At 36.6% G+C, this 27,648-nt stretch overlaps 1 protein-coding gene and 1 non-coding gene across 9 annotated transcripts in view; both read left to right on the top strand.

The window, feature by feature from the left end:
- SS18 (SS18 subunit of BAF chromatin remodeling complex) overlaps window positions 1-27,648 on the top strand; it is a 76,437-nt gene that overhangs the window by 13,495 nt on the left and 35,294 nt on the right. For all 8 annotated transcript variants that reach the window (XM_005224072.5, XM_005224073.4, XM_059880977.1 and 5 more), the window contains 1 exon segment: window positions 25,221-25,374. In XM_005224072.5, coding sequence (XP_005224129.1) covers window positions 25,221-25,374 — 154 coding nt within the window.
- Window positions 21,312-21,383, top strand: MIR2380 (microRNA mir-2380). Its single transcript, NR_030806.2, has one exon. It is a non-coding gene; the product is annotated as a microRNA mir-2380 (primary transcript).

The raw sequence follows: 27,648 nt of genomic DNA on the forward strand, positions 1-27,648 counted from the left end.
ATATTTTAAAGTAGATCCCTGTCCATCATGTATGTAATTTAATATGCATCTCTAGCAGATAAGGACTGATATCCCATGTAACAAACTTAGCCAGAATCTCTTAATGTCTTATAATAATCAGGATGTTTTCAGTTTTCCCCAGTTATATAAAAATAATTTGAATGTTTTGCTGGTTGTTTGCCACAGAATTCAAACAAGGCCTACTCTTTGCTTTGGTTTATCTGTGTCTTAGGTCTTTCTTAACCTGTATCAGTTTCTTTCATTCTCCATTTACTTACTGAAGAAAGAGGGTCATTTTTTTGTAGAATTTCTCACATTCTGGATTTGGCTGCTTGTAGCCTCATGATCCTTTAACATGTTCCTCCATCTCATTTTTATTTCCTTTAAATTGGTATTTTCTAGATGGAGAGGCTCGACTATAATTAGATTTATTTTATGTTGAATATTTCATTGATTGCACCATGTAAGTGTTGCTGTTGTATCTCGTTGGGAGGAACATATTCTGTTGTCCCATTTTTAGTGATGTTAAGGTTGATCAGTGCTCACAGTTGATACCGGTTCCACCAGACCATTATAAAGTTCCTCATCTACCTTTCAGTTGATGGGTTTATCAGTCATTGGTGCTCGTTGGTTGGGTCCGTTGTTTCTTAGGATCTAAGAATGATAAATTTCTCATTTTACAGTTCCTCCTGCATTGTACTTCTTCTAAAAAGGAAAATTTCAGCAAATATTTGGTTATCTTGAAATAGAGTTCCTGTAGGAAAGTCGTGATAAAGTCTTGATTCTATTCTTTATCAATTTTTTAATCAATTCATCAGTTTTCAGAATAACAAGTTGGTCTGCAGCACCTTGCAAAGGATGACCAAGGATTTTGTCTTTGTTTTTATTATTATCTGAACGTACACATTTCTATATTTTTAATGTGTTTAAATCCATTGAGACACTGTGATGCTCAAGTTTTCTCACCTTTGGTCGGTGGGAATCCCTTCCTTTGGCGTCCTATGTCCTGCTGACATGATTCCAGTATTCTTGTAGAGCTTATTTGCTTTAGAATTTGTGAGAGAGATAAGACTGACTATATTTCTGCCCCAGAAGTATTCTGCCCCAGCTGTTTTTTCAGCTAGCCTTTTTTTCTGTGGGAGTTGATATTTAGAGACCACAATTTGGACGTTTGGGGCATTTGTTACTAAGTTTGAGTTTGGTTGTTGTTCAGTCACTAAGTTGTGCCTGACTCTTTGCGACCCCCTGCAGCCCACCAGGCTTTCTTGTCCTTCACTATGTCGGAGTTTGCTCAAACTCATGTCCATTGAATTGGTGATGCCATCCAACCATCTCATCCTCTGTCGCCCCCTTCTCCTCCTGCCCTCAGTCTTTCCCAGCATCAGGGTCTTTTCCAATGAGTTGGCTCCTTGCATCAGGTGGCCAAAATATTGGAGCTTCAGCATCAGTCCTTCCATTGAATGTTTGGAGCATTTTCAGTGGACAGAGGTAGTAAGCATGTTTTTTCTTTTTAAAAATAAAGAAAATATTAGTGATATTTTTCGTCTCAGGAAAGGTTTTTTTTTAAACTTAGCTTTAATTTTGTATATTAATGTCTCTTCTTTTTCTAAAAATCTTGATGGCAACTTTATAGTCACTTGTTTACTTTGTACTACTATGTATGTAACATAATTTCAATATAGCAATATCAGGGTTGCCACTAACAATAATAGGCTTGTTCTTAAGATATATCTCACTAAGGGTATATAATGAATAAATTTTGTTTTGAATCTGAAATAATGTGCTTTTTTTACCATAATCTTGATTACCAGCTAGTATGAGGAATAGGTTTGATTTTGTTTGTTTCCAGGTAGATAATTCTCTCACAGCATTATCGGGAAAACAAAGCAAAATATCTTTTCTCTACTTCTGTCATGACACCTGTATCATATATCAAATGCCCATATACCTGGGGGTCTGTGTCTTATTTCTTCTGTTCCATTGGCTGGTTTTGATGATTTCCTCTGTCCTGTCACACTTGTCATAGTCAAGACTTGTAATAAGTCTTGATGTATATTAGAGAGGTTCTTTACTTCTTCCTTATGTTCCTTTTTTTTCCCCAAGACTATCCTGGGTACTGGTCCTTTGCATTTCCTTATATACTTAAACTTGTCAGTGTGTTCACTATAACTGCATTATGATTTTCACTGAGATGACTTTGACTGTCAATCAGTTTGGGGAGAATTGATGTCTCTGCAATACTGAGTCTTTCAAATCATGGTCATTGTATATATTTTGATTTATTTAGCCCTTTACTCCCTGTCAATGAAGTTTTGTGATTTTCCTGGAGAGGATTTACACACTTCTCTTTGGATCTATTGCTAAGTACGTTGTCTTTTTAAGGCAATTTTAAAATGGAATCTTTGTGCTTTTTTGTTTTATTTTGTAACTGTGATTGCTGTTTACAAAGAAACGCAATTGGTTTTGAATCCCATAGTCTTGTTCAATTCTTATCTCTAACAGTTTTTCTGGGGATACTTTGTTTTCTCTATTCACCGATGTATCATTTGTGAATAATGAGTTTTGTTCTTTTCTTGCCAGTCCTTAGACCTTTTATTTATTTCTTTTGCCTTACTTCTCTGGCTAGGACCTCCAGTACGTTCCTGAGTAGAAGTGCGGACAGAGGACATCTTAATCTTGTTCCTGATCACAAAGGGAAAGCGAAAGCTTTCACTGTTTAACCATTCCCTGTGATGTTCCTTGTAGTTTTTTGGTAGATACCTTGAATCAGATTAAGGAAGTTCCCTTCTGTTTCTTTTGTGCCAAGAGTTTATATATTGAATGGATGTTAAATTTTATTAAATACTTTTATTGCATCTAATGAGAAGATCATAGTTTTCTCTTTAATCTGTTTACTTTATTAATTATTTATTTACAGATTAATAACTTAATCTATTATTTCTCTTTAATCTGATTTACTTCTTATTGTTCAGTCTTGAATTTTTTAGTAATTAACCTACCTTTTCACGACCTACTTGGTCACAGTCTTAAAAAAATTGCAGTTTGTTGAATTTTTGATCATGATTTTATGTGTGTTGATGAGTGTAATTGCCTTTTAGCTTTCCTTTCTTATAATGCCTTTGTCTCTCTTTTGTTTTGAGGTTATGCTGGCTTTATAAAATGAGCTGCAGAATTTTCCCACTTTTTTTTATCTGGAAGAATTTGCATAATATAGCTATTTCCTAGATGATTGGTATAATTCTTTAGAAAAGCCATCTGGATCTGGAGTTTTCTTTGTGAGAAGACTTTTATTTACCTGCTCAATTTCTTTATGGTTATAGGACAGTTTATGCATTTCTATATTTTATGAGATACCTATTTCAGTAAATTGTGCTTTTTAGCATTTTATCTAAAATTTCAAATTTATTGATAATAAAGTTTGTAGAATAATCCTAACATCTGTTAGGGTTTTGTAGAATTTTCCTAACATCTATAGGATCTGTAGTGATAGTTTCTTTTTTTAAATCCTCATTGTAGTTTATTTGTGCCTTCTCGTTAAAAATCTTTTTTAATCACGGTTGCCAAGTATTTATTGTATTTTTTCTCTTAATCTTTTTAAAGAATCAGCGTTTGTCTTTGATCTTTCCCTGTTGCATCATTTCTCAAACTCTGTTCTCAGAACTGCATTATATGTAAACATTACTGAACACTCTGAGGAGTTTCATATGTTATATATATGATGTATTTATTTTATTTTACTTATTATACTACTATTCATTTAAAATGAACGATACTAAACTCATTGCATGTTAATATAAATAAGATTCTTTAAAAAAGAAAAAACTATGTTTTTGAGAACTAATTTAGTGAGGTAAATGATACTGTTTAATAATCTTGCAAATTTCATTTGAATGTTTGGCTTAATAGAAAACATCTGTATTTTCATATTTACTTCTGAATTCGATCTAGCATAATATGTTTTGGTTGAAGTAGAAGAAAACCCAGTCCCACACAAATAGGAAGATTATAAAGGGAAGAATATTTTTAGCCTTTTCAGATTGTTGTGAATAATCTGGTAGTATAGCACATCTCAGCAAGTGTTGTTTTTTTTTAAAGGTTGGTTGCAGTCTGGAATCTGAAATTTTATCAGTACATTTATCTTATTCCGGTACCTTAAAGTTCATTGGTCTCTCTTGCACTTTTGGAGGATCTTTTACTTATGCATGATTTCAGAACATCATGATTTGCTCATTTGGAAAATAATAAATTCACTTAGTTCTGCACAGTTTCTAAATACTGATATGTTTCAGTATGTGATACCAAAAACCACATTTGTTGAAATCACCACCAGTCTTATCAGAAAAGTCTCTTATATATTGGGATGCTGTCAAGCTCAAGATAGAAAATATGTTTGCCAAATTCCCATTTCTTCCTTGAAAAGTCAAGGCTCATTGGCAATGTGATCTTTGGCAACAAGTACTGCCAGTTGTTTTCCAGGCTCACTGTGTCCAGTTTTGAGGAAATGTCTGCCTGGATAAGTGTAATTTGTCTAGAAATTGTTCTTTGAAGTAAAGTTGGTGTTCCATGAAGGGAAGTGAAAGTGTTAGTCGCTCAGTCGTGTCTGACTCTTTGTGACCCCATGGACTGTAACTGGCCAGCCTCCTCTGTCCATGAATTCTCCAGTCAAGAATACTAGAGTGGGTTGCCATTCCCTTTCCCAGGGGATCTTCCCAACCCAGAAATAGAACCTGGATCTCCTGTGTTGCAGGCAGATTCTTTACCATGTGAGCCACAGATGTTTCATGAAAAAACGAACCCCAGTATTCCATGAAAACAGTGCCTAAATCAGCAAGCAGCTCAGTCACAAAGTGTTTTCATTTCACTTTGATTTGTGGCAGATATGTTTATTATTTTCTCATTTTGTCATCACATGGAGAATTGAATAAATGAATAATTTTTACTGCTTTATCAAGGACATTCTTAAGTGAAACAGACTTTCTCTTACTGCCAGTCTGTGATAGTCAATAATACAATGATTTAAGTAGAGTTTGATGCCTTGATATAAGGCTGCATCTGTTATGTCCACTTTTGCTGTTGCACCCTGATGTTATAAATATCAACACAGCCTAAAAGGCAAACATCATCTTAGTACTATTATGGAAATAGTTTTCACCTTTCGGATTCCCTAAAAGAATTCTTGAGAACCAGACTTTGTGACATTACTCTTTTGTCTGTTTTTGGCTATGGCTCGTTTCTGATCTTACTTATTGTTTCATTTTATTGTCTTTCACTGTATCTTGCTGTTCTTTTTCTGAGTTTTAAGATGAATGCTCGCTTCCTCAGTTTTAATCCTTCCATACTCATTTATGCATTTGAGGGCATAAATTTCTGTCCAGTTCTTTGGTGTAGCATATTCATATTTATTCAGTTCCACATATTTTATAATTTCCATTGTTATTTCTTCTTTATACATGGGTTGGTAAATATATTTCTTAGTTTGCAAGCAGGGAGATTTTATTGTTTCTTTTTCTTAATGGTTTCTGACTTCATTGCATTGTGGGTAGTTAACACTTCATATGATTTCAGTTCTTGGGAATTCTTTGAGATTTGTTTTATGGTCCAACATACGGTCAGTTTTTATAAAAGTTCCATGTATTCGTTAGCCCCTCAGTGCAGAGTCCTATATATGTTGACTGTTTCAAGTATTAACTTGTTTCAAACAAGTTAATCTTGTTTGAATCTTCTATTAATGACTGATTTTTTTTTTCGTGATGTTTCATTTTTGTGTTTGTTCTATCAGCTACTGAGAGGTGTATGTTTAAAATGTCCAAGTATAGTTATAGATTGACTGTTTTCCCTCGTACAGTTTTAAGATTTTATCACACCGAGGCACTGTTAGTGGGTGCTTATATGTTTAGAAATGTTACAGCTTTCTGATTCTTTGTAACATGTGTTGTTATGAAGTATTCCTCCTTGTAGCTAATTATGCTTTTGGTCTTAATATCTACTTGTCTGGTTTTTGTGTAGCTCAGTCTGCTTTCTTTAGCATTTTCATGTTGTATCTGCCTTTCCATTTCTTTGTGCTAGAGATACCTGTTTTATGAATAATATGTAAACTTTAAAAAAAAATCCAATCTAACAATCTTTGTTATTTACTTGAAACATTAAATCCATTTATAGTGAACGTAATTGTTCATATATCTGAGTTTAAACCTGCTGCTGCTGCTAAGTCGCTTCAGTCGTGCGACCCCATAGACAGCAGCCAACCAGGCTCCCCCGTCCCTGGGATTCTCCAGGCAAGAACACTGGAGTGGGTTGCCATTTCCTTCTCCAATGCATGAAAGTGAAAAGTGAAAATCAAGTCGCTCTGTCGTGTCCGACTCTTTGCGACCCCATGGACTGCAGCCTCCCAGGCTCCTCCACCCATGGGATTTTCCAGGCAAGAGTACTGGAGTGGGGTGCCATTGCCTTCTCTGGAGTTTAAACCTACCATCATATAAACCTACCATACAAACACTTTGTGTTTGTCTCATCTGTTTATATTCCTTTTTACTGTTCTTTCTGTCTGGATAATTTTTTTATTATTCCTTTTACTTTATGCTCGTTTTTATATACTTACATGCTTACTCTTCTTTTACTATATAGGTTACTATACAGTTAATTCAAGAACCCTCAGATACTGTATTTCTATTCATTTTCTCAATGACTTATCTGTTGTTACACATTTTAAATCTGTGACTATTTACTCACAAGTGATAATTACTTTTTGTAAAGTTAGTATTCATTAGCATTATCATTGTTGCCAATTTTGATGCTTTTCATTCCTCCCTTCATTTTCAGCCTTTTCTCTCAGATCATTTCTTTTTTTCCTTCCAAAAGAACATATTTGAACATTTCCTTTTAGCACTGGTTTGGTGGTGGCACATACCTTCAGGTCTCTTTTTTTTGTATATGTGATCTGAAATTTTTTTTTTTTTTACTATCATTCTTATAAGATGCTTTTGCCAGGGACAGATTTTAGGTTGGCATATGAGTACATTAAATTAATAATGCTGTTGTTTTCTCATCTTTATCTATCGACAGCTGTGTTGATGTAAATGTTTTTATTCTGAAGGCAGTTTGACTGTGTTGAAGAGTTTTGCTTTGTCTAGAGGTTTTTGCAGTTTTAGTGTGATCTCTCTAGGTATTATATTTATCTATTTTCTTTTTATTTATCCTGCTTGGTGTTTTGTTGAGATTTCTGAAGTCTGTGGATTGAAATCTTTGATCAGTTTTGGGAAATTCTCAACCAGCTTTCTGTCCTGCCTGTTGTGCCCACAGCAAATGTAGCCCCAGATTTGGGCCCATGTCTCTGCATTTTTTTTCTTCTGGAGCTTGGCCTGTGCATTTTTAATTGCTTTGTCTGTTCTTCTATGTCATGAAAAATATTTTTCAAATATTTTCTCCAGCTTTTTTGTTGTCTACCGGGGAGGATTTGAATGACCTCCTTTGCCATCACCCTATGTGATTCCTTTAAGTATTAGAATAGAATTCTGTCTGCTATCCATAGTATATTAATTATTTTTATGGCTTCTCAGATATGCCTGTTTCACTGGAGAGAGAACACACTTGCAGAAGGACTGCTAAGTACTGGGTTCTTTGAGTACTGTATTTCATCCTCAGAATTCTTTAAAATATTGGTCCCATTTCATGGTTGAAGAAACTGAGTCTCAGGATGATTCGGGTGTCTTGGTAAGTGGTAGCATGACCCTTGAACCCACGCCTTACTGAAAGCGGTTCATGCATTAAATCAGTCAGTCATGTTACTACTAGGATGGAATGGAAATAAAAGTTTGATCCCTTTGCTCTTAAGTTTGTGTATCAGGGTAGGAGTTGGCTAGATTTTTCTAGAGCTTGAATCGAATCTAAATTTTACAACCTGCAGTGACTTGATTGTTCTGTTGTGTTGTTAGGTAAATGAATGCCTTAATCACTTTTATTTCTTTTTTGTCTAGCATTGTTCTTGTCCTTAGGTGTTAAGTTTGTAAAGAACATGTTAAATGAATGAGTCTGCTTATAGTTTGGGGACTATACTGTGGATTTAAGATGTAGGCCAAGAATTTCACTTATTGTCACCATGGTGGCCTATGGTGATGTTTTTCTTTGCTCCTGTTCTAGTACACCTGAAAGATATAACACTTTTCTGATCATGTTCTTGTCAAAACAGTAACACATTACAGGATTCTCAAGTCAGGGCATTGAGTGTGGAGAGGGGACATTCTCCCCCAGGCTGTTACCAGAATCCTGTGGGTGGCTGGGGAGTGAGCAGTGTGCACAGTGTTCTCAGGTGATCCTGTTACTCCTTCCAAATCCCTTTGGCCCAACCAGGGGAGAGTCTCTGTAACTTATGATACTGTGCAATTCTGAATTTTGTCAGTTTGTCTTGATTTGAAATACTGTCTTCATAGAATATGGAAATATCTTAAAGTCTTCAATTCAGTCACTCGGTCGTGTCCGACTCTTTGCGACCCCGTGAATCGCAGCACGCCAGGCCTCCCTGTCCATCACCAACTCCCGGAGTTCACTCAAACTCATGTCCATCGAGTCGGTGATGCCATCCAGCCATCTCATCCTCTGTCATCCCCTTCTTCTCCTGCCCCCAATTCCTCCCAGCATCAGGTTCTTTTCCAATGAGTCAACTCTTCACACGAGGTGGCCAAAGTATTGGAGTTTCAGCTTTAGCATCAGTCCTTCTGATGAACACCCAGAACTGATCTCCTTTAGGATGGACTGGTTGGATCTCCTTGCAGTCCAAGGGACTCTCAAGAGTCTTCTCCAACACCACAGGTCAAAGCATCCATTCTTTGGCATTCAGCTTTCTTCACAGTCCAACTCTCACATCCATCCATGACCACAGGAAAAACCGTAGCCTTGACTAGACGGACCTTTGTTGGCAAACCTTTGTTGTCTCTGCTTTTGAATATGCTGTCTACGTTGGTCATAACTTTTCTTCCAAGGAGTAAGTGTCTTTTTATTTTATGGCTGCAATCACCATCTGCAGTGATTTTGGAGCCCAACAAAATAAAGTCTGACACCGTTTCCACTGTTTCCCCATCTATTTCCCATGAAGTGATGGGACCAGATGCCATGATCTTCGTTTTCTGAATGTTGAGCTTTAAGTCAACTTTTTCACTCTCCTCTTTCACTTTCATCAAGAGGCTTTTTAGTTCCTCTTCACTTTTTGCCATAAGGGTGGTGTCATCTGCATATCTGAGGTTATAGATATTTCTGCTGGCAATCTTGATTCCACTTGTGCTTCTTCCAGCCCAGCGTTTCTCATGATGTACTCTGCATATAAGTTAAATAAGCAGGGTGACAATATACAGCCTTGACATACTCCTTTTCCTAATTGGAACCAGTCTGTTGTTCCATGTCCAGTTCTAACTGTTGCTTCCTGACCTGCATATAGGTTTCTCAAGAGGCAGGTCAGGTGGTCTGTATTCTCATCTCTTTCAGAATTTTCCACAGTTTATTGTGATCCACACAGTCAAGGACTTTGGCATAGTCAATAAAGCAGATATAGATGTTTTTCTGGAACTCTCTTGCTTTTTCCATGATCCAGCGGATGTTGGCAATTTGATCTCTGGTTCCTCTGCCTTTTTAAAACCAGCTTGAACATCTGGAAGTTCATAGTTCACATATTGCTGAAGCCTGGCTTGGAGAATTTTGAGCATTACTTTACTAGCGTCTGAGATGAGTGCAGTTGTGCAGTAGTTTGAGCACTCTTTGGCATTGCCTTTCTTTGGGATCAGAATGAAAACTGACCTTTTCCAGTCCTGTGTCCACTGCTGAGTTTTCCAAATTTGCTGGCATATTGAGTGCAGTACTTTCACAGCATCATCTTTCAGGATTTGAAATAGCTCAACTGGAATTCCATCACCTCCACTAGCTTTGTTCGTAGTGATGCTTTCTAAGGCCCGCTTGACTTCACATTCCAGGATGTCTGGCTCTAGGTCAGTGATCACACCATCGTGATTATCTGGGTTGTGAAGATCTTTTTTGTACAGTTCTTCTGTGTATTCTTGCCACCTCGTCTTAATATCTTCTGCTTCTGTTAGGTCCATACCATTTCTGTCCTTTATCGAGCCCATCTTTGCATGAAATGTTTCCTTGGTATCTCTGATTTTCTTGAAGAGATCTCTTCCCATTCTGTTGTTTTCCTCTATTTCTTTGCATTGATCGCTGAGGAAGGCTTTCTTATCTCTCCTTGCTATTCTTTGGAATTCTGTATTTAGATGCTTATATCTTTCCTTTTCTCCTTTCCTTTTTGCTTCTCTTCTTTTCACAGCTATTTGTAAGGCCTCCCCAGACAGCCATTTTGCTTTTTTGCGTTTCTTTTCCATGGGGATGGTCTTGATCCCTGTCTCCTGTACAATTTCACGAACCTCTGTCCATAGGCACTCTATCTATCTATCAGATCTAGTCCCTTAAATCTATTTCTCACTTCCACTGTATAATCATAAGGGATTTGACATCCCTTATTCTCTCTAGCTTTTATGGAGAACGCAACAGTGTTGGTTCATAGCACGCATCTTGAGATTTAGTTACTCATTTCTCTTGTCCATCCTCGGGAAAGTAGTAATTATTGAGAAGCCAGTGTGGTAAAATGTAGCTTACCATAGAAATTCAATATGCTACCGTAGAATTTTCTGGCTCAGAATTTACTAGTCCATTCTCACCTGTTGCTCAGTTATACACTTTACTGAATTTTTTGCAATTTTTAATAATAGCATTTATATTTTTCCCTATAGATCAAATAGGACAGTAAAAATTATTATTGTTTGTATTCAAGGCAGATATTATTTTACCATCACCTAGTTAAGAACTATCACATAGGAAAGACAGATTTCGTTACAAACCTACCGTTATTTCAGATTCATTTAACACAGAGGCACTATTTTACATATTTTGCTAAAGAATATAGATAGATATTGCCATTTATGTACTTTGAAATAAAAATTTTCCGTCTTAATACTGGTCAAAGTTTTATTTGAAGTCTGTTTGTGACCAATTTTCATTTTAAAAAATGAGTATTTTGAAGCTTGTTTGAAAAGCAACATTAGCAAAGGAGGAAGAGTTTTAGAGAAACTAGAAATAAATCGATCCTCATAGTAAGGGGAACAACAGAGAGTTGGACCAATAAAGAAAAGCTGGGCTAGAGAGGGGAAAAATCAGCTGCAAGGGAAGCAGTTGGATTAGAGATGAAATAGGAAGAACGGTGAATTTGGGAAAACTGAAATAGCAGAATACATATCACCAATTGGCAAAAAGGGATAGAATATACTAGTTACTAACTGTAGAGTGAGAAATTTTGACCCTGAAAAAAGACTGTATGTTTTGGGGTGATTTTACTCAAGTTTTCCAGATTGAAGTTTTTCACTTTTTTTAACTGGTTGTAGGAATTGGAAATGTGCCCATTCTTATATGTAAGCTCAACTCTCAGTTTTTAATCACCCCCCCAAAGAGGGATTATGTGTTTATAGTAATATTTCATGTATCTGAAACTAGGCCAGATCTAGCAAGCCTCTTCTGTTTGAATGAAAGTCAAGAATTAAAAGACCAGGAATAAATGGAAAAAGACCTAAAAGGAGAAAGACGACTTATAAAGCCAGTGTATTAACCATTAGGCATTGTACTCCTTAGTCTGGGTCCTGGGTATTCTTTTCTTGTTTCAAATGCATTGTAAGTTTCTAACAGAAACTATTCTTAATTTTATATATGTTTTACCAGTTTGATTTTTCAATTTTAAGCCCATAATCAGAAAGCAGCAAATCACAAATCAGAACTCAGAAGAATGTAGTCTGTGGTCAGGCTTATTTAAAAGCAGTATGCCTGACATCTGAGGTGACATTGAAAAAGCCCAAATATTTATACAAAGTTGGCATTGTTCAAAGTGCACACTATTCTGAATCCATTTAGTATGTGTATATAGGGTTCTGTCTACCTTATGATGTTGGAGGCATCACTGGAATATTGGTTTTCAGAGTTGGTATTTACTGTCTACAACAACAGTGGGCTTCCCTGGTGGCTCAGATGGTAAAGACTCTGACTGCAATGCAGGAGACCTGGGTTCAATACTTGGGTCAGGAAGATCCCCTGGAGAAGAGCATGGCAACACACTCCAGTATTCTTGCTTGGAGAATCCCATGGACAGAGGAGCCTAGTGGGCTGTATAGTCCATGGGGTCTCAAAGAGCTGGACATGGCTGAGCAACTTTCACTTTCCATTGATCTTTATCAATCACTAACCATTGATTTAGGAAAGAGTTATGAGAGAACAGTTTAAATTTTAAAAAGCTTTTATCTATTGATTTAATTTTTCTTTGGGAAGAACTTGGGGAGAAAATAGTCTTTTTTTATTGTGGCATTTCATTTTGAAGACATACAGTCTGGAAATATTTCTACAGAATTAAAGTTTTAGAGCTGGAAGGAACTTGGATAATCATATAGTCTAGTGTTTCTTTACCTTGGCTGCACATTTTAAAAGCTTTTCAGTTGATTCTATTGTATAACTAGGAATTGAGGATTTTATATTGCTATATATTTTGAATGGGATATCCAATGACGTTTGAGGATATGTAAAGCTTTGGAAAAATATGATTCCTTTTTCTGTAGTATCTACCTTCATTTGATGTATACCGTGACCATTTTACAATATGAGAATTTACAGTTACTCTATGAATCTATTACATGGAGGACTAAATAAAACACTTCAGGGTGTCCAGTATGTAGGAGGTACTCAGCAAATATTGATGGTGATGAAAATGAAGGTAGTATGCAATTGGAACGGACACATAGAAAGAGAATGCAGATTTGGGAGTGTTTGAAAGAAGATTGGCTAGATTCAGTTACTGAACACATATGCAGGATAAGGGAAGGAGTTTGGAGACTTCACTGATACTCACGCCCTTCACTGAGTTTGAGTGTGTGTGCATTTAATTTTAAAAGAAGGCTGAAAGTTGATTGGAATTGCTTGTCTTGGCTTTGCACTTAATTCACTATGAGCATTGAGTTTTAAAAAGAATCTCTAATTTAACCAGGTAATGTTAGGTATTAAAGATAATTTTTGTTTAATCTATTTTCTGTACAAAAAAAGAAAAGTCTTAAATTATTACTAAAAATCAGCTTAGAAAAAGTAGCCTTACACTTTATATGTTGTTTTTTTATTTCCTAAATTGCATTTTTGGAGGATGCACACTTGATAGTCTGAGTTAGCGTTGAGCACTCAATTAGCCTTTCCTTAGACAAGTGTCAGTAAAAACGGTCATATATTTGTCTTCAGGTCAGTGACCGTGTTGGCAGAGCACTCATTGGTTAAGATGTTTCACTGACTCAAGTTTGATATTATAGGATTTGCTGTTTACAAAATTAGCTGTTTGCAGGTGTGATCCAAGTGAAGTGAAGGAACACATGGTTAGAGCTGTGGAACATTTTAAAGGTTAGCAAGGTCTGTTTCATTTATAAATTTTAGCTTAATTTTTAGCACAGGTAATAATACTTTGATGTTGTTAGAACATTAAGGATTGCAAAAAGCAATACAAAACCCATCTCCAACTTGTCTTCTTGCTGTGTTTTATGCAAATAAAAGCCAATGTAAATACATACTTTCCCCTTCTTTTCTATGCAGGTAGAACCTTGCAGTACACACTGTCCTATTTTATATTAGTTTTTTTTTTTTTTAACGAAAGCGTTTAAAATTTTATTTAGATTTATGGTACGGACTTTTCTTCAATATTGGCATCTTTTCAGAGTGTTTCAGAATGTTTTAAGTGTTTGATGAACATGATCATGTTTATTTGGTCAGTGTGATGATGGTGAAGCTTGTGTTAACTTCTGTGAGTTTTCTTTGTTTACTTTTCTAGTTACTCAGCTCCCTATTTTTACCTGCCCATGAAATGCTGATGATCTATCCTTGAACATTTTTTTTTTTTTTTTTTTTTTACTATACACACCCATTCTGGGAGATTTCACTCACATTCCTGGTTTTTTATATTCTTGACTTGAAGATCCCCCTCTGTATTCTTGGGCTTCTCTTGTGGCTCAGCTGGTAAAGAATCCGCCTGCAATGCGGGAGACCTGGGTTCGATCCCTGGGTTAGGAAGATCCCCTGGAGAAGGGAAAGGCTACCCACTCCAGTATTCTGGCCTGGAGAATTCCTTGGACTGTACAGTCCATGGGGTCAAAAAGAGTCAGACACAGCTGAGCGACTTTCACTTTCACTTTTCTCCATATTCTTGGTTCCCAAATAGTATCTTCTTGCCCGGGTGTGCACCGTGAATCTAGCTTCCATTTGGCATACCCAGTTTGAATATTCCTCACCACATGATGTGGGCAAAACTCATCTCTCTCAAGTTTCCTCTGTTCCCTGCTGTTAAAGGGGAAAAAAGTGCACAGCCTGCATTTTCGTATTTCCTGTCTCAAGTGAGTAGTATAAACACTGAGTTCTTTACTGAGAAACAGTGATCATCTCAGACTACGCGCTTTTCTTTCACCAGCCACAGCTGTCTTCTTTCTCTTCTACCTTAATAAGTGCTGCAAAATAAAAGGTGTCTAATTAAGACATTTTGGTATTAAAAACAGAGCAAGACAGCAGGTGAAACGGTCTTCTGAAATGTCTATCTGTATTTTATATGCCAGAGCATTCTATAAATGAAATTAAAGACAACAGTAATTCTGCAGTATAATTATATGCTATTTTAGAAGTATGTATATTTCAAGTACATTTGAAACAGAAGTGATTAGTTCTTCTATTGAGGATTAGAGAAGGTTTCATAAAGGAGGTAACCATGCATTTCATAGAGAATTAATTTATGGGAACACATTTCTCTACGCTAATACAGGGAGCATTTTGTCAACACTGTTGCCTATCTTGTCTTTTCAGACTGCTAGGAAAAATCATGATAGGTATTTGCTGGATAGCATGAATGAGGAACTGAGGAGACCTTCCTAAACTGTTTCAGATTTGTGTAAAACTCATTTTGGGAGACTGGTTTTAGGACTAGGAAGTAAGACAAATAATGATATGGATGGGGCTTTTGTATCCACTCTTGGTTGATTCATCAAGACTCTTGTGTGTGTCTAAGGATCATCTCTTTATCAGTTTTTGGAAGTATTTATATGTGTATATGTGTCTATATGTAAAATATATGTAGCCTGTTTTAAATAATTTCCTTTTAATCTGTTTCTTTATGTCACTTGATTGCCTCCTTTGGGGAATTATTTTAGTGACAGTTAAACTAATGATATTTATACAGGTCAAAGATTATTAAACTAAAGTTTGTATTTTTCAGTTTTTTAAAATATTCTAAAGAAATAGTGAAGATATAGTCAGAATTATTTTTAGTTTTATAGTAAATTGTTTAAATTTGATGGCCTCTTAATTTTTTCCCTAAGTATTAGATGCCTGCTGTGTGTTAGGCAATAGTTAATTACTTTACCAAAACACAAATACTCCTGCTCTTTTGGATTTTATGTTGTACCAAGCAAGGCAGGCGTGATAAATAATTAAATCATGTTGCCTGTTAGGAGATAGAAAGAGCTAAGGAAAGGCAAACAAATAGGAGAGGAAGAGGTGTATTAGAAATACTGGAAGCTGGGATGGAGTTTATAATATGAAATTAGAGTGGTCAGGGTAGACCTCTTGGAGAAGGTGAAGTCTGAGCTAAGACCTGAGAAAGTGTTTTAGGCAGAGGAAACAAGCAGTGGGAAGCTCCTGAAGTGAGACTGTGCCTGGCTTGTTCAAGGGACAATGGGAAGGTTGTTGTGGCTGGAACAGAATAAGGTAAGGAAGATGTGTGAACAGAGCCTAATAGCAGGCTGTTGTAAGGACTTTGTTTTTCTCTCTGAAACCAGAAGCTCATGGAGGATTTTGAGCCAGAGAGTGGATTGATGTTTAACAAGTTCATTCTGATTACTTTGTGGAGAATTTACTATATTGATGTTTAACAAGTTCATTCTGATTACTTTGTGGAGAATTTACCATGGAGGAGCGTGGGTCGAAGCAGGGAGTCCTCAAGGAGGCTTTTGCAGTAATCATGAGCATACGTGGTGATGGTGGCTTGTACTAGGGTGGTAGCAGAGGAGTTGGTAGTAGAAGTCAAATTGTGGGTTTGTTTTGAAGGTACAGCCCAAAGGATATGTTGAAAGTTGGATGTAGGAGGCAGTATGTAAGAAGAGGTGTAAAGGATGCCCCTGTTGGTTTTCAGCAGAGCAAATGGATGATGAAATTGCCATCAGCTGATAGATAGTGTTGGATAAAGGGATTTGAGGCTGAGGCTGAGATGTCAGGGACTCAGTGTTGTAGATTTTAAGTTTGAGTGTCTAATAGATTTCCAAATGGAGGTGTGGAGTTGAGTAGGCAATTTTGACAATCAAAAATCATGATCCCACCAGGCTCCTCTGTCCATGGGCATTCTCCAGGTAAGAATACTGGAGTGTATTGCCATTCTCTCTCCCCTGCGGGGATCTTCCCAACCCAGGGATCAAACTCAGGTCTCCTGCGTTACAGGTGGATTCTTTACCTGAACCACCAGGGAAACCCCAGTTTTTCGTAACAATTATTTATTGAGTACCTCTATTTGATAGTTCAGATGGTAAAGAATATGCCCACATTGCCAGAGACCGAGGTTGGATCCCTGGGTCGGGAAGATAAGGAAATGGCAACCCGCTCCAGTATTCTTGCCTGGAGAATCCCGTGGAAAGAGGAGCCTGTCGGGCTACAGTCCATAGGGTTGCAAAGAGTCGGACACGACTGAGCAATTAACATTTCACTTCTATTTGATACTAGATGATTCGGGGCTACATTGATAAGCAAATATAATTATGGGCTCAGTCCTTACAGAAATTAACATATAGTGTGGTAGACAGATGTTAATTAAGTAACTATGCAAACATTTTTAGTAACAGTTGCAAATGCTTTGAAGGAAGGGCATCTAGGACTAAGGGGGCAGATAATGGGGCCTGATGACCCTGAGGGTAAGGGAAGGCTTTCTTGAGAAAATGATGTTTGAGCTATAATTTATATAGAATAAAATTCATTCATTTAAATTGTATAGGTGGATGAATTTTGACTAATCCTTGTGACCACCGCTACAGGCAGGATATAGAATAATGCTATCATTCCAAAAAAGTTCTCTGATGCCTGTTTTTTGCCCACTTTCAACTGGGTTGTCTTTTAAATTGATTTGTAGGGGTTCTTCCTATATTCTAGATACAGATCTTTTACTGACTATGTATATTGCAAATACTTTCTTCCAGTTTGCACATTACCTTTTTATTCTCTTTATGGTGTCTTTGGATGAACAGTTTCTAATGTAAGTGAAATCCCAGTTTATCAGTCTTTTTCTTTTCTTTTCAGTGTCTTGTTTACAAAATACTTTCTTGTATAAGGGTCATGAAGATATCCTTGCTTCTGAAAGTTCGTTTATCCATGATTCATTGCAGATTAAATTTGTTTATGATCTGAGCTAGGAGTCAGGGTTCATTTTTGTTCATATGATGTTCAGTTTATCCAGTACCATTTATTGGAAAGATCAGTTTTCACCCACTGAATATAAATCATTTTGTTGTAAAGTGACTGTGTGTGGGGGGCTGTTCCTCAGTTCTTTGATTCTGTTGGTCTGTTTATCAGTCCTTGGATCAGCCACATACCTGAACACTGCACATCAGGTAATGTTGTTCTTCTAGAATCCTGGCTGTTCTAAGTCTTTTGTATTTCCATGTAAATTTTAGAGTTAGCCTGTTAATTTCTGCAGAAAGCCTGCTGGGATTTTGATTGAGATTACATAAAATGTCTAAGCCAACATTGGAGAAACTGATACATCTCCACAATATTTAGTCTTCCAGTCAGTGAGGATGACATATCCCTCTGTTTAGTAAACCCCTTAATTTCTCTCAACAATGTCGCAGTGTAGAAGTATTATACTTCTCTTGCTAGATTTATCTTCTAGCTATTCACCTTTTGGGGATGCTATTATACATGGTATCATTTTCAAAATTTTAGTTTTCTGGTTTATTGGAAATGATAGAAATTATATATATACACACACATATATAGGTGTGTATATATGTGTGTGTGTATATATATATATATATATATATATATACCTGTTTGTGTCTAGTTACTTGACACCTGTGTCTAGTTACTTTAGTGATTCTAACAGTTGGTTAAAGATTCTCTTGTTTTCTATGCACTCAATCATGTTATCTTTGAATAATAATTATATGTCATTACCAATCTTTTATTTTTCCCCCTGCTTTATTCTTTTTTTATACTGTTGATTTGTCTGTTGGTTTGTTTATTTTGTTGAATATACGGTGTTAATGAATATACTTGTCTTGTTCCTGAATTTTTATTTTCTTCCTGAAAGTCCAGTATTTTCATCAATAAAAGATGATATTGAGTATACATTTTATTTTGTAAACTAGATCTATTAGGTTAAGGATGTTCCCATTCTTAATGTTTTAAAGTCTTCAGTGGATGTTGAATTTTAACAGATAATTTTCCTTTATTGAGATGATTATATGAATTTTATTGTGTAATTTGGTGAGTTACAATGATTAATTTCCAAAAGTTAAATTAGCCTGCTTTCCTGAAATAAATTCCATTGTTTATATAATGCATCATCTTTTTTATGCAGTCTGAATCTGATTTGCAAAATTTTGTTTAGGATTTTTGTGTCTGTTCATGAGAAGTGTTGGCGGGTAAATTTCTTTCTTGTGATGTCATTGTCAGGTTTGGTATCAGAGTTTTGGTGACCTCATTAAGACTTGGAAATTGTTCCCCATTTTTGTGTTCTCTAAAAGATTGCATATGGTTCCTTGAGTTCTGTACTTGTCTTATTTTATTTCCTTCATTATACTATTTGGGGTTTGATTGCTGTATTTTCCTGACTACTGCAGATGGAAACTTATTAATTTTTCAACCTTTCTTAAAAATGCATTTTAAATATGCATTTTCAAGCTATAAATGTTCATGGTTTAGCTGTATCTCATTTTTTTTTTTTCTGGGCTGCTGCTGCTTTTTAAAAAAAGAAAAATTTATTTATTTGGCTGTGCTGGGCCTTAGTCGCAGCATGGGGGATCTAGTTCTCTGACCAGGGATTGAACCTAGGCCCCCTGCTTTAGGAGCTCGGAGTCTTAGCCACTGGGCCACCAGGGAAGTCCCTGTCTCACAAATTTTGAGACCATTCATTCATTTAGCATATTTTCTAATTTCCATTGTGATTTCTTCACTAACAGGTTATTAGTTTTCTGTTACTGATTTTGAGTTTAATTTCACTGTTCTCAAAACATGTAACATGTGATTTCAATCATTTGTTATTTGTTGACTTCCTCTGTGGCCCTGTATATAGCCTAGTTTGGTCTACATTCCTTGAGTGTTTGAGAAGAATGTGTATTATGCAACTGTTGTATATAGTAGTTTGCTGCTGCTGCTGCTGCTGCTGCTAAGTCGCTTCAGTCGTGTCCGACTCTGTGCGACCCCATAGACGGCAGCCCACCAGGCTCCCCCCCCGTCCTTGGGATTCTCCAGGCAAGAACACTAGAGTGGGTATAGTAGTCTAAGCATGTTAATTAAATTGAGTTGTTAATAGTGTTGTCAAATCTTATATTCTAAGGCTTTTTATTGTTATTAGATGTTTTTTTGTCCTGTCAGTTACTAGAAGTATATTAAAATCTCCAACCATTATTATGGATTATTCAGTTTTTCCTTTTGATTCTGTCAACTCTTACGATATAGATTTTGAAGCTGTGTTATAAGATGTATGCAAATTTATGATTGTTACATTCCTGGTTAATTGGTCCTTTTATTATAGTAAACTGTCCCTTTAGTTTTTCTAGTAGTAATAGTTTTTGATTTGTCAACTGATACATAGTGACATCACCATACATTTAATTAATGTTTATATATTATTATTTTTCTTTTAATATCTATATGTCCCTAAGTTTAAAGCAAATCTCCTATAAACAGAATATAGTTAAGTGTTTTAAAAATTAAGTAATATTTGTTATTTTATTGAAATATTGAATATGAATATGAAATTGAATATGAATTTGAAATCTGAGAGGTCCATAAACATTTAATGTAGAACATGATATAATAGGTTCTGAGCTTGTCAGCCTGATCCTGGTTTTCTATTTGTCTTGTTTTGGTCCTTCTTTGAATTAATCAAGCATTATTTGTTCCTTTATATGTGTATAGGCATTTTGAAGTAGTTACCCAATAGATTACATTGTGCAAGTTTGGTTTATTAGATTCCAGTCTAAATTTGTACATCTAACACTTGCTGAAAAATACAAGAAATTTATAGCAATTTATTTATTCTGTTGTCCTTTATGTTAGTCTTGTCATATTTTATACTTCTACACATCTTTAAACTATACTAGTCATTGTTACTGTTATTTTAAATGTTAATGTTTTTATTTGTTTACATTTTTACCTTTCCATTCCTTTCTGTTAATTCCTCTAGTTCTGTGCTTCCGTCTGGGGCCATTTTCTTTTAGCTGGATGAATCCTTTTCAGTTGAACAAGTTATCTCAGTTTTCATTCATCTGAAACTATTATTATTTCATCTTTGTATTTGGAGTATATTTTCTCTTAGTATAGAATTCTAGGTTGGTTGATTTATTATTTTCTTTTTCTGTCTTAGCACCTTAAAGATCTTGGTTTTTTGTATTCTATTTCCATTATTTATGATACAGAATAGGTTTTTAGTCTGATTGCCATTCCCCTGAAGGAAATGTGACGTATTTTCCCTGGCTGCTTTTAAGGTTTTCACTTTGACTTTGGCTTTTAGGACTTTGACTCTGATATGTCTAGCTATATTTGCTTCATATCCTACTGAGGTTTGTAGAGCTTCATACGTTTGCTAGAGACTCATGTCTTTTGTTAGCTTTGGAAAATTCTTGACCAGCATTCTTACTGCTTATGTGTCATTTTCTCCACTTTTTGTAACTCCAGTTAGATGTGTGTTAGGCCTTTTTAGCATGACATACATGTCTTTAACACTTGTGAGTTGTGTTTTCTCTCCATTTTTTCTATCTTGATGTGTGATTTTATTTTACACTTTTGTTGTTCCATTTTACTCTTTTAAGAATTCTAGGCTTTGCTGAAATTCTCCATTTATCCTGTTTGCTTTTTGCCTGGAACACATCAGTCATTATTAAGGTCTCTCATATAACTCTAAAATGTGAATGACCTATGTGTCTTTTTTCTGTTTTCTATTACTTCTGTTGGTCGTCCATCTCCTCTGTTCTTTTTTTAATGGAGATAAAATTCACATAGTGTGAGGTTCACCACTTTAACCTTTTAAAGTACAGTCACCCTCAGATATGGGTGGGTGACTGTACTTTAAAAGGTTAAAATGGGTTCCATTTAACCTTTGTGGGTTCCATTCTTGGAGACGGAAATGGCAACCCACTCCAGTATGCTTGCCTGGAAAATCCCCATGGACGGACGATCGTGGTAGGCTATGGTCCATGGGGTTGCAAAGAGTCGGACGCGGCATTCTAGGCCACCACAATAAAGTGAATACTGCAATAAAGCTAGTCACAGAAATTTTTCTGTTTCCCAGAGCATATAAAAGTTGTGTTACACTGTACTGTAGTCTGTGAAGTGTCTGAACATCAGTGTATACACCTTAATTAAAAAATACTCGATTGCTAAAAAAATGCTCACCAGCATCAGAACTGTCAGTGAGTTGTAATCTTTTTTGCAATAGTAACATTAAAGAGCACTGCTCACAGACCACCGTGACAAATATAATAGTCATGAAAAAGTTTGAAATACTGTGAAAATTACCAAAACGTGACACAGAAACTTGAAATGAGCAAATGTGTTGGAAAAATGGCACCAGTATACCTGCTTCACACAAGGTTGCCACACACCTCTGATTTATAAAACACACACACAGTGTCTTTGAAGCACAATAAAGTGAGGAATGCTTGTATACAATTCAGTGGTTTTCAGTGTATTCACAGGGTATACAGCCATTACATTATCTAATTTCAGGACACTTGCATCACCCCAAAAAGAGAACTCCTGACCATTGACCATCAGCTCCAGTTGTCCCCTCTGCCCATCCCCCTGGCAGAGACTGATCAGTCTACTTTCTGTTCTCTGGCTTTGACTGTTCTGGACAGTTCATATAAATGAACCGTACCATGTATGGACTTTGGAGTCTGACTTCTTCACTTAGCATAAGTGTTTGCAAGATGTGTCTGTGTTGTAGTGTGTATCAGACTTCACTCCATTTTGTGGCTAAAAAGCATTCCATTGTGTATATAATTTATCACATTTTGTTTACTCATTCATCGGTTAAAGAACTTTTAGTTTTTTCCCTACTGTTTGGCCATTTTATGACTAGTGCTGCTGTGGACACTCATGTTATAAATACGGTGTGAATGTATGTCTTCAGTTCTCTTGGATCTATACCTGGAGTGGAATTGCTAGGTCCTTTGATAGCTCTGGTGGCTCAGAGGTTAAAGCATCTGCCCGCAATGCGGGAGACCAGGGTTCGATCCCTGGGTTGGGAAGATCCCCTGGAGAAGGAAATGGCACCCCACTCCAGTACTCTTGCCTGGAAAATCCCATGGACGGAGGAGCCTGGTAGGCTACAGTCCATGGGGTCGCAAAGAGTTGGACACGACTGAGCGACTTCACTTTGATAGCTCTTGTGTTTACCTCTGAGAAACTGCTCAAGTGTTCTGCATAACAGCTGCATCCTTTTACAGTCCCTTCAGCATGTATGAGAGTTATTTTCTCCGCTTTCTTACCAACACTTGTTATTTTCTATAGTTCAAAAAAAAAAGTTTTTATTGTAGCCATCCTGATGAGTGTTGGCCATTTCTTCTTACTTTTTGTAGAATGCCTTTTAAATTTAATTGAGGGTTTTTGGACTTGATAGAGCTGATGTATTTAAATTTTGATCTTAAGCCAAGTAGAGGCTCTTTTGAAATCTTAACAGAGGGATTGGCTTGTATGAAGGCCCTTCTGATGTGCTGAGACCTCTACTCCAATCTTTGTCTCCCTTGAACAGGGTAGAGCTGAAATCTCTTCTCAGATCTTTTTTGTCATAATGGCTGTTTTCTGCTAGTTTTCTTGAATCTTCCCCTTCTTTCTGGTTCTTCCTCTCTGGGACTTTGCACTTTAGTTTCCGGCTCTCTGGTGGCCGAAAATCTCCGTCTTCTCTCAACCTAGTGGGACTGCCACCTCCTGCGTGGGCTGCTTTCTGTTCCACAGGGAAGTCAGGAAAAGCCAGCGTGGCTGTGGGGTCATGTTGTTTCCATTTTCCCGTCTTTTAACAGTTGTCGCCCCTCTTGTTCCTCTCTGTGTACATTACTCTTCAGTGCCTTCAAATGATTTTTCCTTTTATCCAGATTTTATTTTTTTTAGAGAAACAGTTTTAATTTTGTTTTGTTTTGTTTTGTTTTGCCATTTTCAAAAAGTACAACTAACCAGGTAAAGAGGCACAAATATAAAGTAATGAGTCTTGGAAAACATAGAATACTCCTTGACGTAAATCACAGCAAGATCTTTCTCGATCCACCTCCTGGTTTCAGAACTTGATGAAGCTCAGGTTCTTGATGTCTCATGGTAGAAAGAATTCTGTGAGAACCAAGTGATAGGTAAGAAATGGATTTAGAGAAAAAGACACTCCACAGACAGAGTTTGGGCCATCTTGGAAGGAGAGAGTGGCCTATCTGGATTTTGTAGCTTTTATTAGCAAGAGGGTTAGTTTGATACAAGCTACTTTATTATGATGGGAACTGAGAACACTGATTTATGAGTTGAACCACAAGAAGATGAGAAACTGATACTTACTGAGAGTGAGAGCATAAATTCCTGAACAGAAAATTTAGACAAGATAATAGGAGGAAGGAATTTGATTTTCAAACTAGGGGATCAAGTCAGCCATGTTGAAGGAAGATAAAGGGTGATTTAAAGGTGAGATATGTGACACCGAGTTGATGTTTGGTAATTTTCTTGAAAATGGAGCAAAGTATTTAAAGAATACAAATTGGATAAAGAATTTAAGATAAGACTTGAAGAGGAAATATTTAATAAGCAGTTATTGGGTTCAGTAGTGAAAGAAACTAAGATTATGAATTTAAGATTTTGAATCTGTTTAATTTTGTAAGTGTTAGTGGTTATGAGGTGGTTGGAGATTTGAGTGTTTACATGGGATGTCTAAAGAACAATGTATATCTATCTGCTCAGTGTGCTAGGGAGGACTGTGTTTGCAAAATCTGAGTAGTATAGACACAGTAAACACGTCAGAGGAAGACTGAAGTTGTAGAAATGGACGTTCTTTTTAGAACACAGACAAGTAGAGAAAGAAAGCAAAATAGATCTGTAAAGGTAAGATTTCCGTATCCTCTTACAGGCTTAAAAAACTGGGTTTTGGAAAGAAACTATATGCTTTCTCTACCCAAAAATCCCCAAAAAGGGAGCCAGGTTTACAGACCACCTTATCTTATATCTGTGTTTTTCCTTTTGCCCTTTTGTGAACTCTCAAGGTTAGTCAGTGATTTTCTTCACACTTTCATTAGGAAATTTGCCAAAGGCATCCTTTTGAGGCAGCTGTCTGTGTACCCTTGGAGGCCGTCAGTAATGTTTCCAATCTATAGGAGTAGTGCACAAAAATGTTGGGCTGAGCTGCATCTTTGTGGTTTAAAACATTCCCCCTCCAAAGCCACCCCCTCCCCAACAATATAAAATGTATCACATTTTGAAGTTTTTGTACCTTAGTCTTTTGTTACTGTATCTTTTCAGGTGAAATACATCACTAAGAGTAAATATATCCAAATATATCAATAATGAAAGGAGACTTGATTTTTAAAGTATAATTGAAATAGCAGTAGTGGGCACCTTAGAGATCTTTATAGATAAACAAGAATTCTTTTTGTATCGAATGTTATGATTTTTAAATTTTAACTGTAAAGTAAAATAGACCTGAATTGTGGTTCTTCCTTTGGTCTAAGGTGGTCAGAGGATACATCCATGCTGATGATCCTATGAAGTTTTTGGAGCGTATTAAATACAATGTGAATAAGCCCATAATTAAAATGCAGTAGAATAAGTTGAAATGCATGTGTGTTTTTGTTCCTGTTCACTTGAATAATATAGGCAACCGTTACACCATATGCATCTTTAATATATTAGTCTGACTGTTTGTCTTGTTTTACTAAACTGTCTTCTTTCAGCCACCCACACAGAATATGCCTATGGGTCCCGGAGGGATGAGTCCGAGCGGCCCTCCCCCACCTCCGCGCGCTCACAACATGCCTTCAGATGGAATGGTAGGTGGGGGTCCTCCGGCACCACACATGCAGAACCAGATGAACGGCCAGATGCCTGGTAAGTTTCTCTCCTCTAAGACATTAACACCAGAGTTGCTTAGCAACTGAAACGACATGGGGGCTCAAGGGATACTTAGATTGTTGATGACAAAACTGCTTTGAATGCCCTCGAGTCCAAGCTCTCTTAGAGTTTGTTAGCTACAGAGCTACGTGACCTGTATTCAGTGTTTATCAGGCTGCCCTTGGGCTTTGATGTAGCTGACACACAGCATTCCTCTGATGAACAGAACTGGCTAAATTTAGTCTGTCTGAAACTATGCAATACAGCTGGCTTTAGAAGCTTTTGGAGGGGGAAAAAGGCATGGCATAAGAATTAAAATGTTTATAAAAATGTATTGTAGCATTTCTCTGAGTTTTGTGTTTACTTGAAATTTTATTGATCTCAGAAACGGCACTGCTGAAAAAATAACACATGGGGAGATAAAAACGAAACACCCTCTAAAGTGCGAATGTATTTAATATTTCCTCCTTGGTCTATTGAAACTGAGCTTGGATTTTTATGAATATATATGTTTATAGCATAATGGAAATATGGAAGTTGAGCAGAATTAAAAGCTGAAAAGTGTCAGCTTTCTTATATAATGCATTATTTGTTGTTTATCCATTTTAAGTTTAGAGCTACTTAAAATACCAGACCATCAGGTGCTGATTTACACACTTTTTGCTGGGTTGAATTTTTAATCTGAAAAGTATCTTTAAATTATCTTGTTTTTGTAACAATAGTCACACCCATACCCATAAGTTTTGGTGGAGTGTTTTCTACATTTAATGTGAGAATTTTTGCTTTCTAAAAACAAAGGTTATTTTCATTAACATAAAGAATGTATTATACAAATAGCAATAGTGAGAGTAAATTAAAATCACAGAGAAGTTTATTTTTAAAATTAGTATTATTAGCATCCTTAGGATAGTATGAACTGATTGTGTTGGTAGCATTGGTGTTCAGGGTCTTTGGATGTAGAAAGTACGGAGCAGAAGAGGCCAGGTCACCTGGCTTACAGGAGAGTGATGTGTGATTGATTGGTCATGTAGGAGGGTGAGGTGTTTTGGTGGCAGCTTTCTCGCCGGGGTTTCCACAGTCATGGCCCACATGGCCCTCACCCCACGTGGAGGCAGGATTAAAGACATAACAGCTTGTTGGTTGTAGTTAGAAGGAAGCTTCTTGCTTCCTTCTGGTTGTAGCCAGAAGGAACTGGTTGTAGTCGAAGGAAGCTTCTTGCTCTGTCCACAGTTAGATCATCAGGACATGTTGCTTTTAAAACTGTCAGGGTAGTGCCAATGCAGCTTCGTAAGTCAGGGGAGTTTTGTGATTTTTTTTTTTTTTTTTATAGTGGTGCCTTTAATTAGGAATTCAATTCAACTTCTCCAGGTAACATTCACGCCAAAGGCTGAGGAAGCAAGTGAGCAGCAGTGTAATTATTGTTAACATGACATTTGGTTTTTTGTGTAAGGCCATCTGGAATAAGATATCTCTTTATGAGCCAGGGATTTTCAACCAGTTATGACCTAGGTTGTCCAGAATACTGGAGAACTTGTAAAACAACTCATTGTTAGAAAGTTTACAGTTAGGTGTAGGAGAAATTGGAAGTCCAGTTAGTTATATTGTTTTTATTTAATAAGTTTCTACGGTATTTAGCCAGCCTTTTTCTGTACACAAATTTGTATCTAGGCTTTTAATTTCTGATTTTAGTTGTGTTTTTAATATTTTGTCTTGTAAGTGGTAGTGCTCTTTATATGCTGTTTGATCTTGGTCACGTATCTTCCTTTAAAATAAATTTAGCTGATTAAAAAAACAATTAGATAATATATACTGATGGTACCAAAATCAAAAGGTGCGAAAAGGCACACAGCCCCTATCTACCCAGACTCATTGTTCCAGATAGTCATTGGTGTCTAGTTACCCTTTAAAACATGTGCTGGTGTACATTCTTTTTTCTTCTCTTTTCTTTTAAACACAAATGGTAGCATATGTTAGATAGTATTATATTTCATATTTTTACCTCTTAAAGATTTCCCTTAGACACCATGAGTATATAAAGATATATATTGGACCTGCTGCTGCTGCTAAGTCGCTTCAGTCGTGTCCAACTCTGTGCGACCCCATAGACGGCAGCCCACCAGGCTCCCACGTCCCTGGGATTCTCCAGGCAAGAACACTGGAGTGGGTTGCCATTTCCTTCTCCAAAGCATGAAAGTGAAAAGTGAAAGTGAAGTCACTCAGTCCTGCCTGACTCTTAGCGACCCCATGGACTGAGCCTACCAGGCTCCTCCA

This window comes from Bos taurus, chromosome 24, assembly GCF_002263795.3.
Source record: "Bos taurus isolate L1 Dominette 01449 registration number 42190680 breed Hereford chromosome 24, ARS-UCD2.0, whole genome shotgun sequence".
Taxonomy (NCBI): Eukaryota; Metazoa; Chordata; class Mammalia; order Artiodactyla; family Bovidae; genus Bos; species Bos taurus.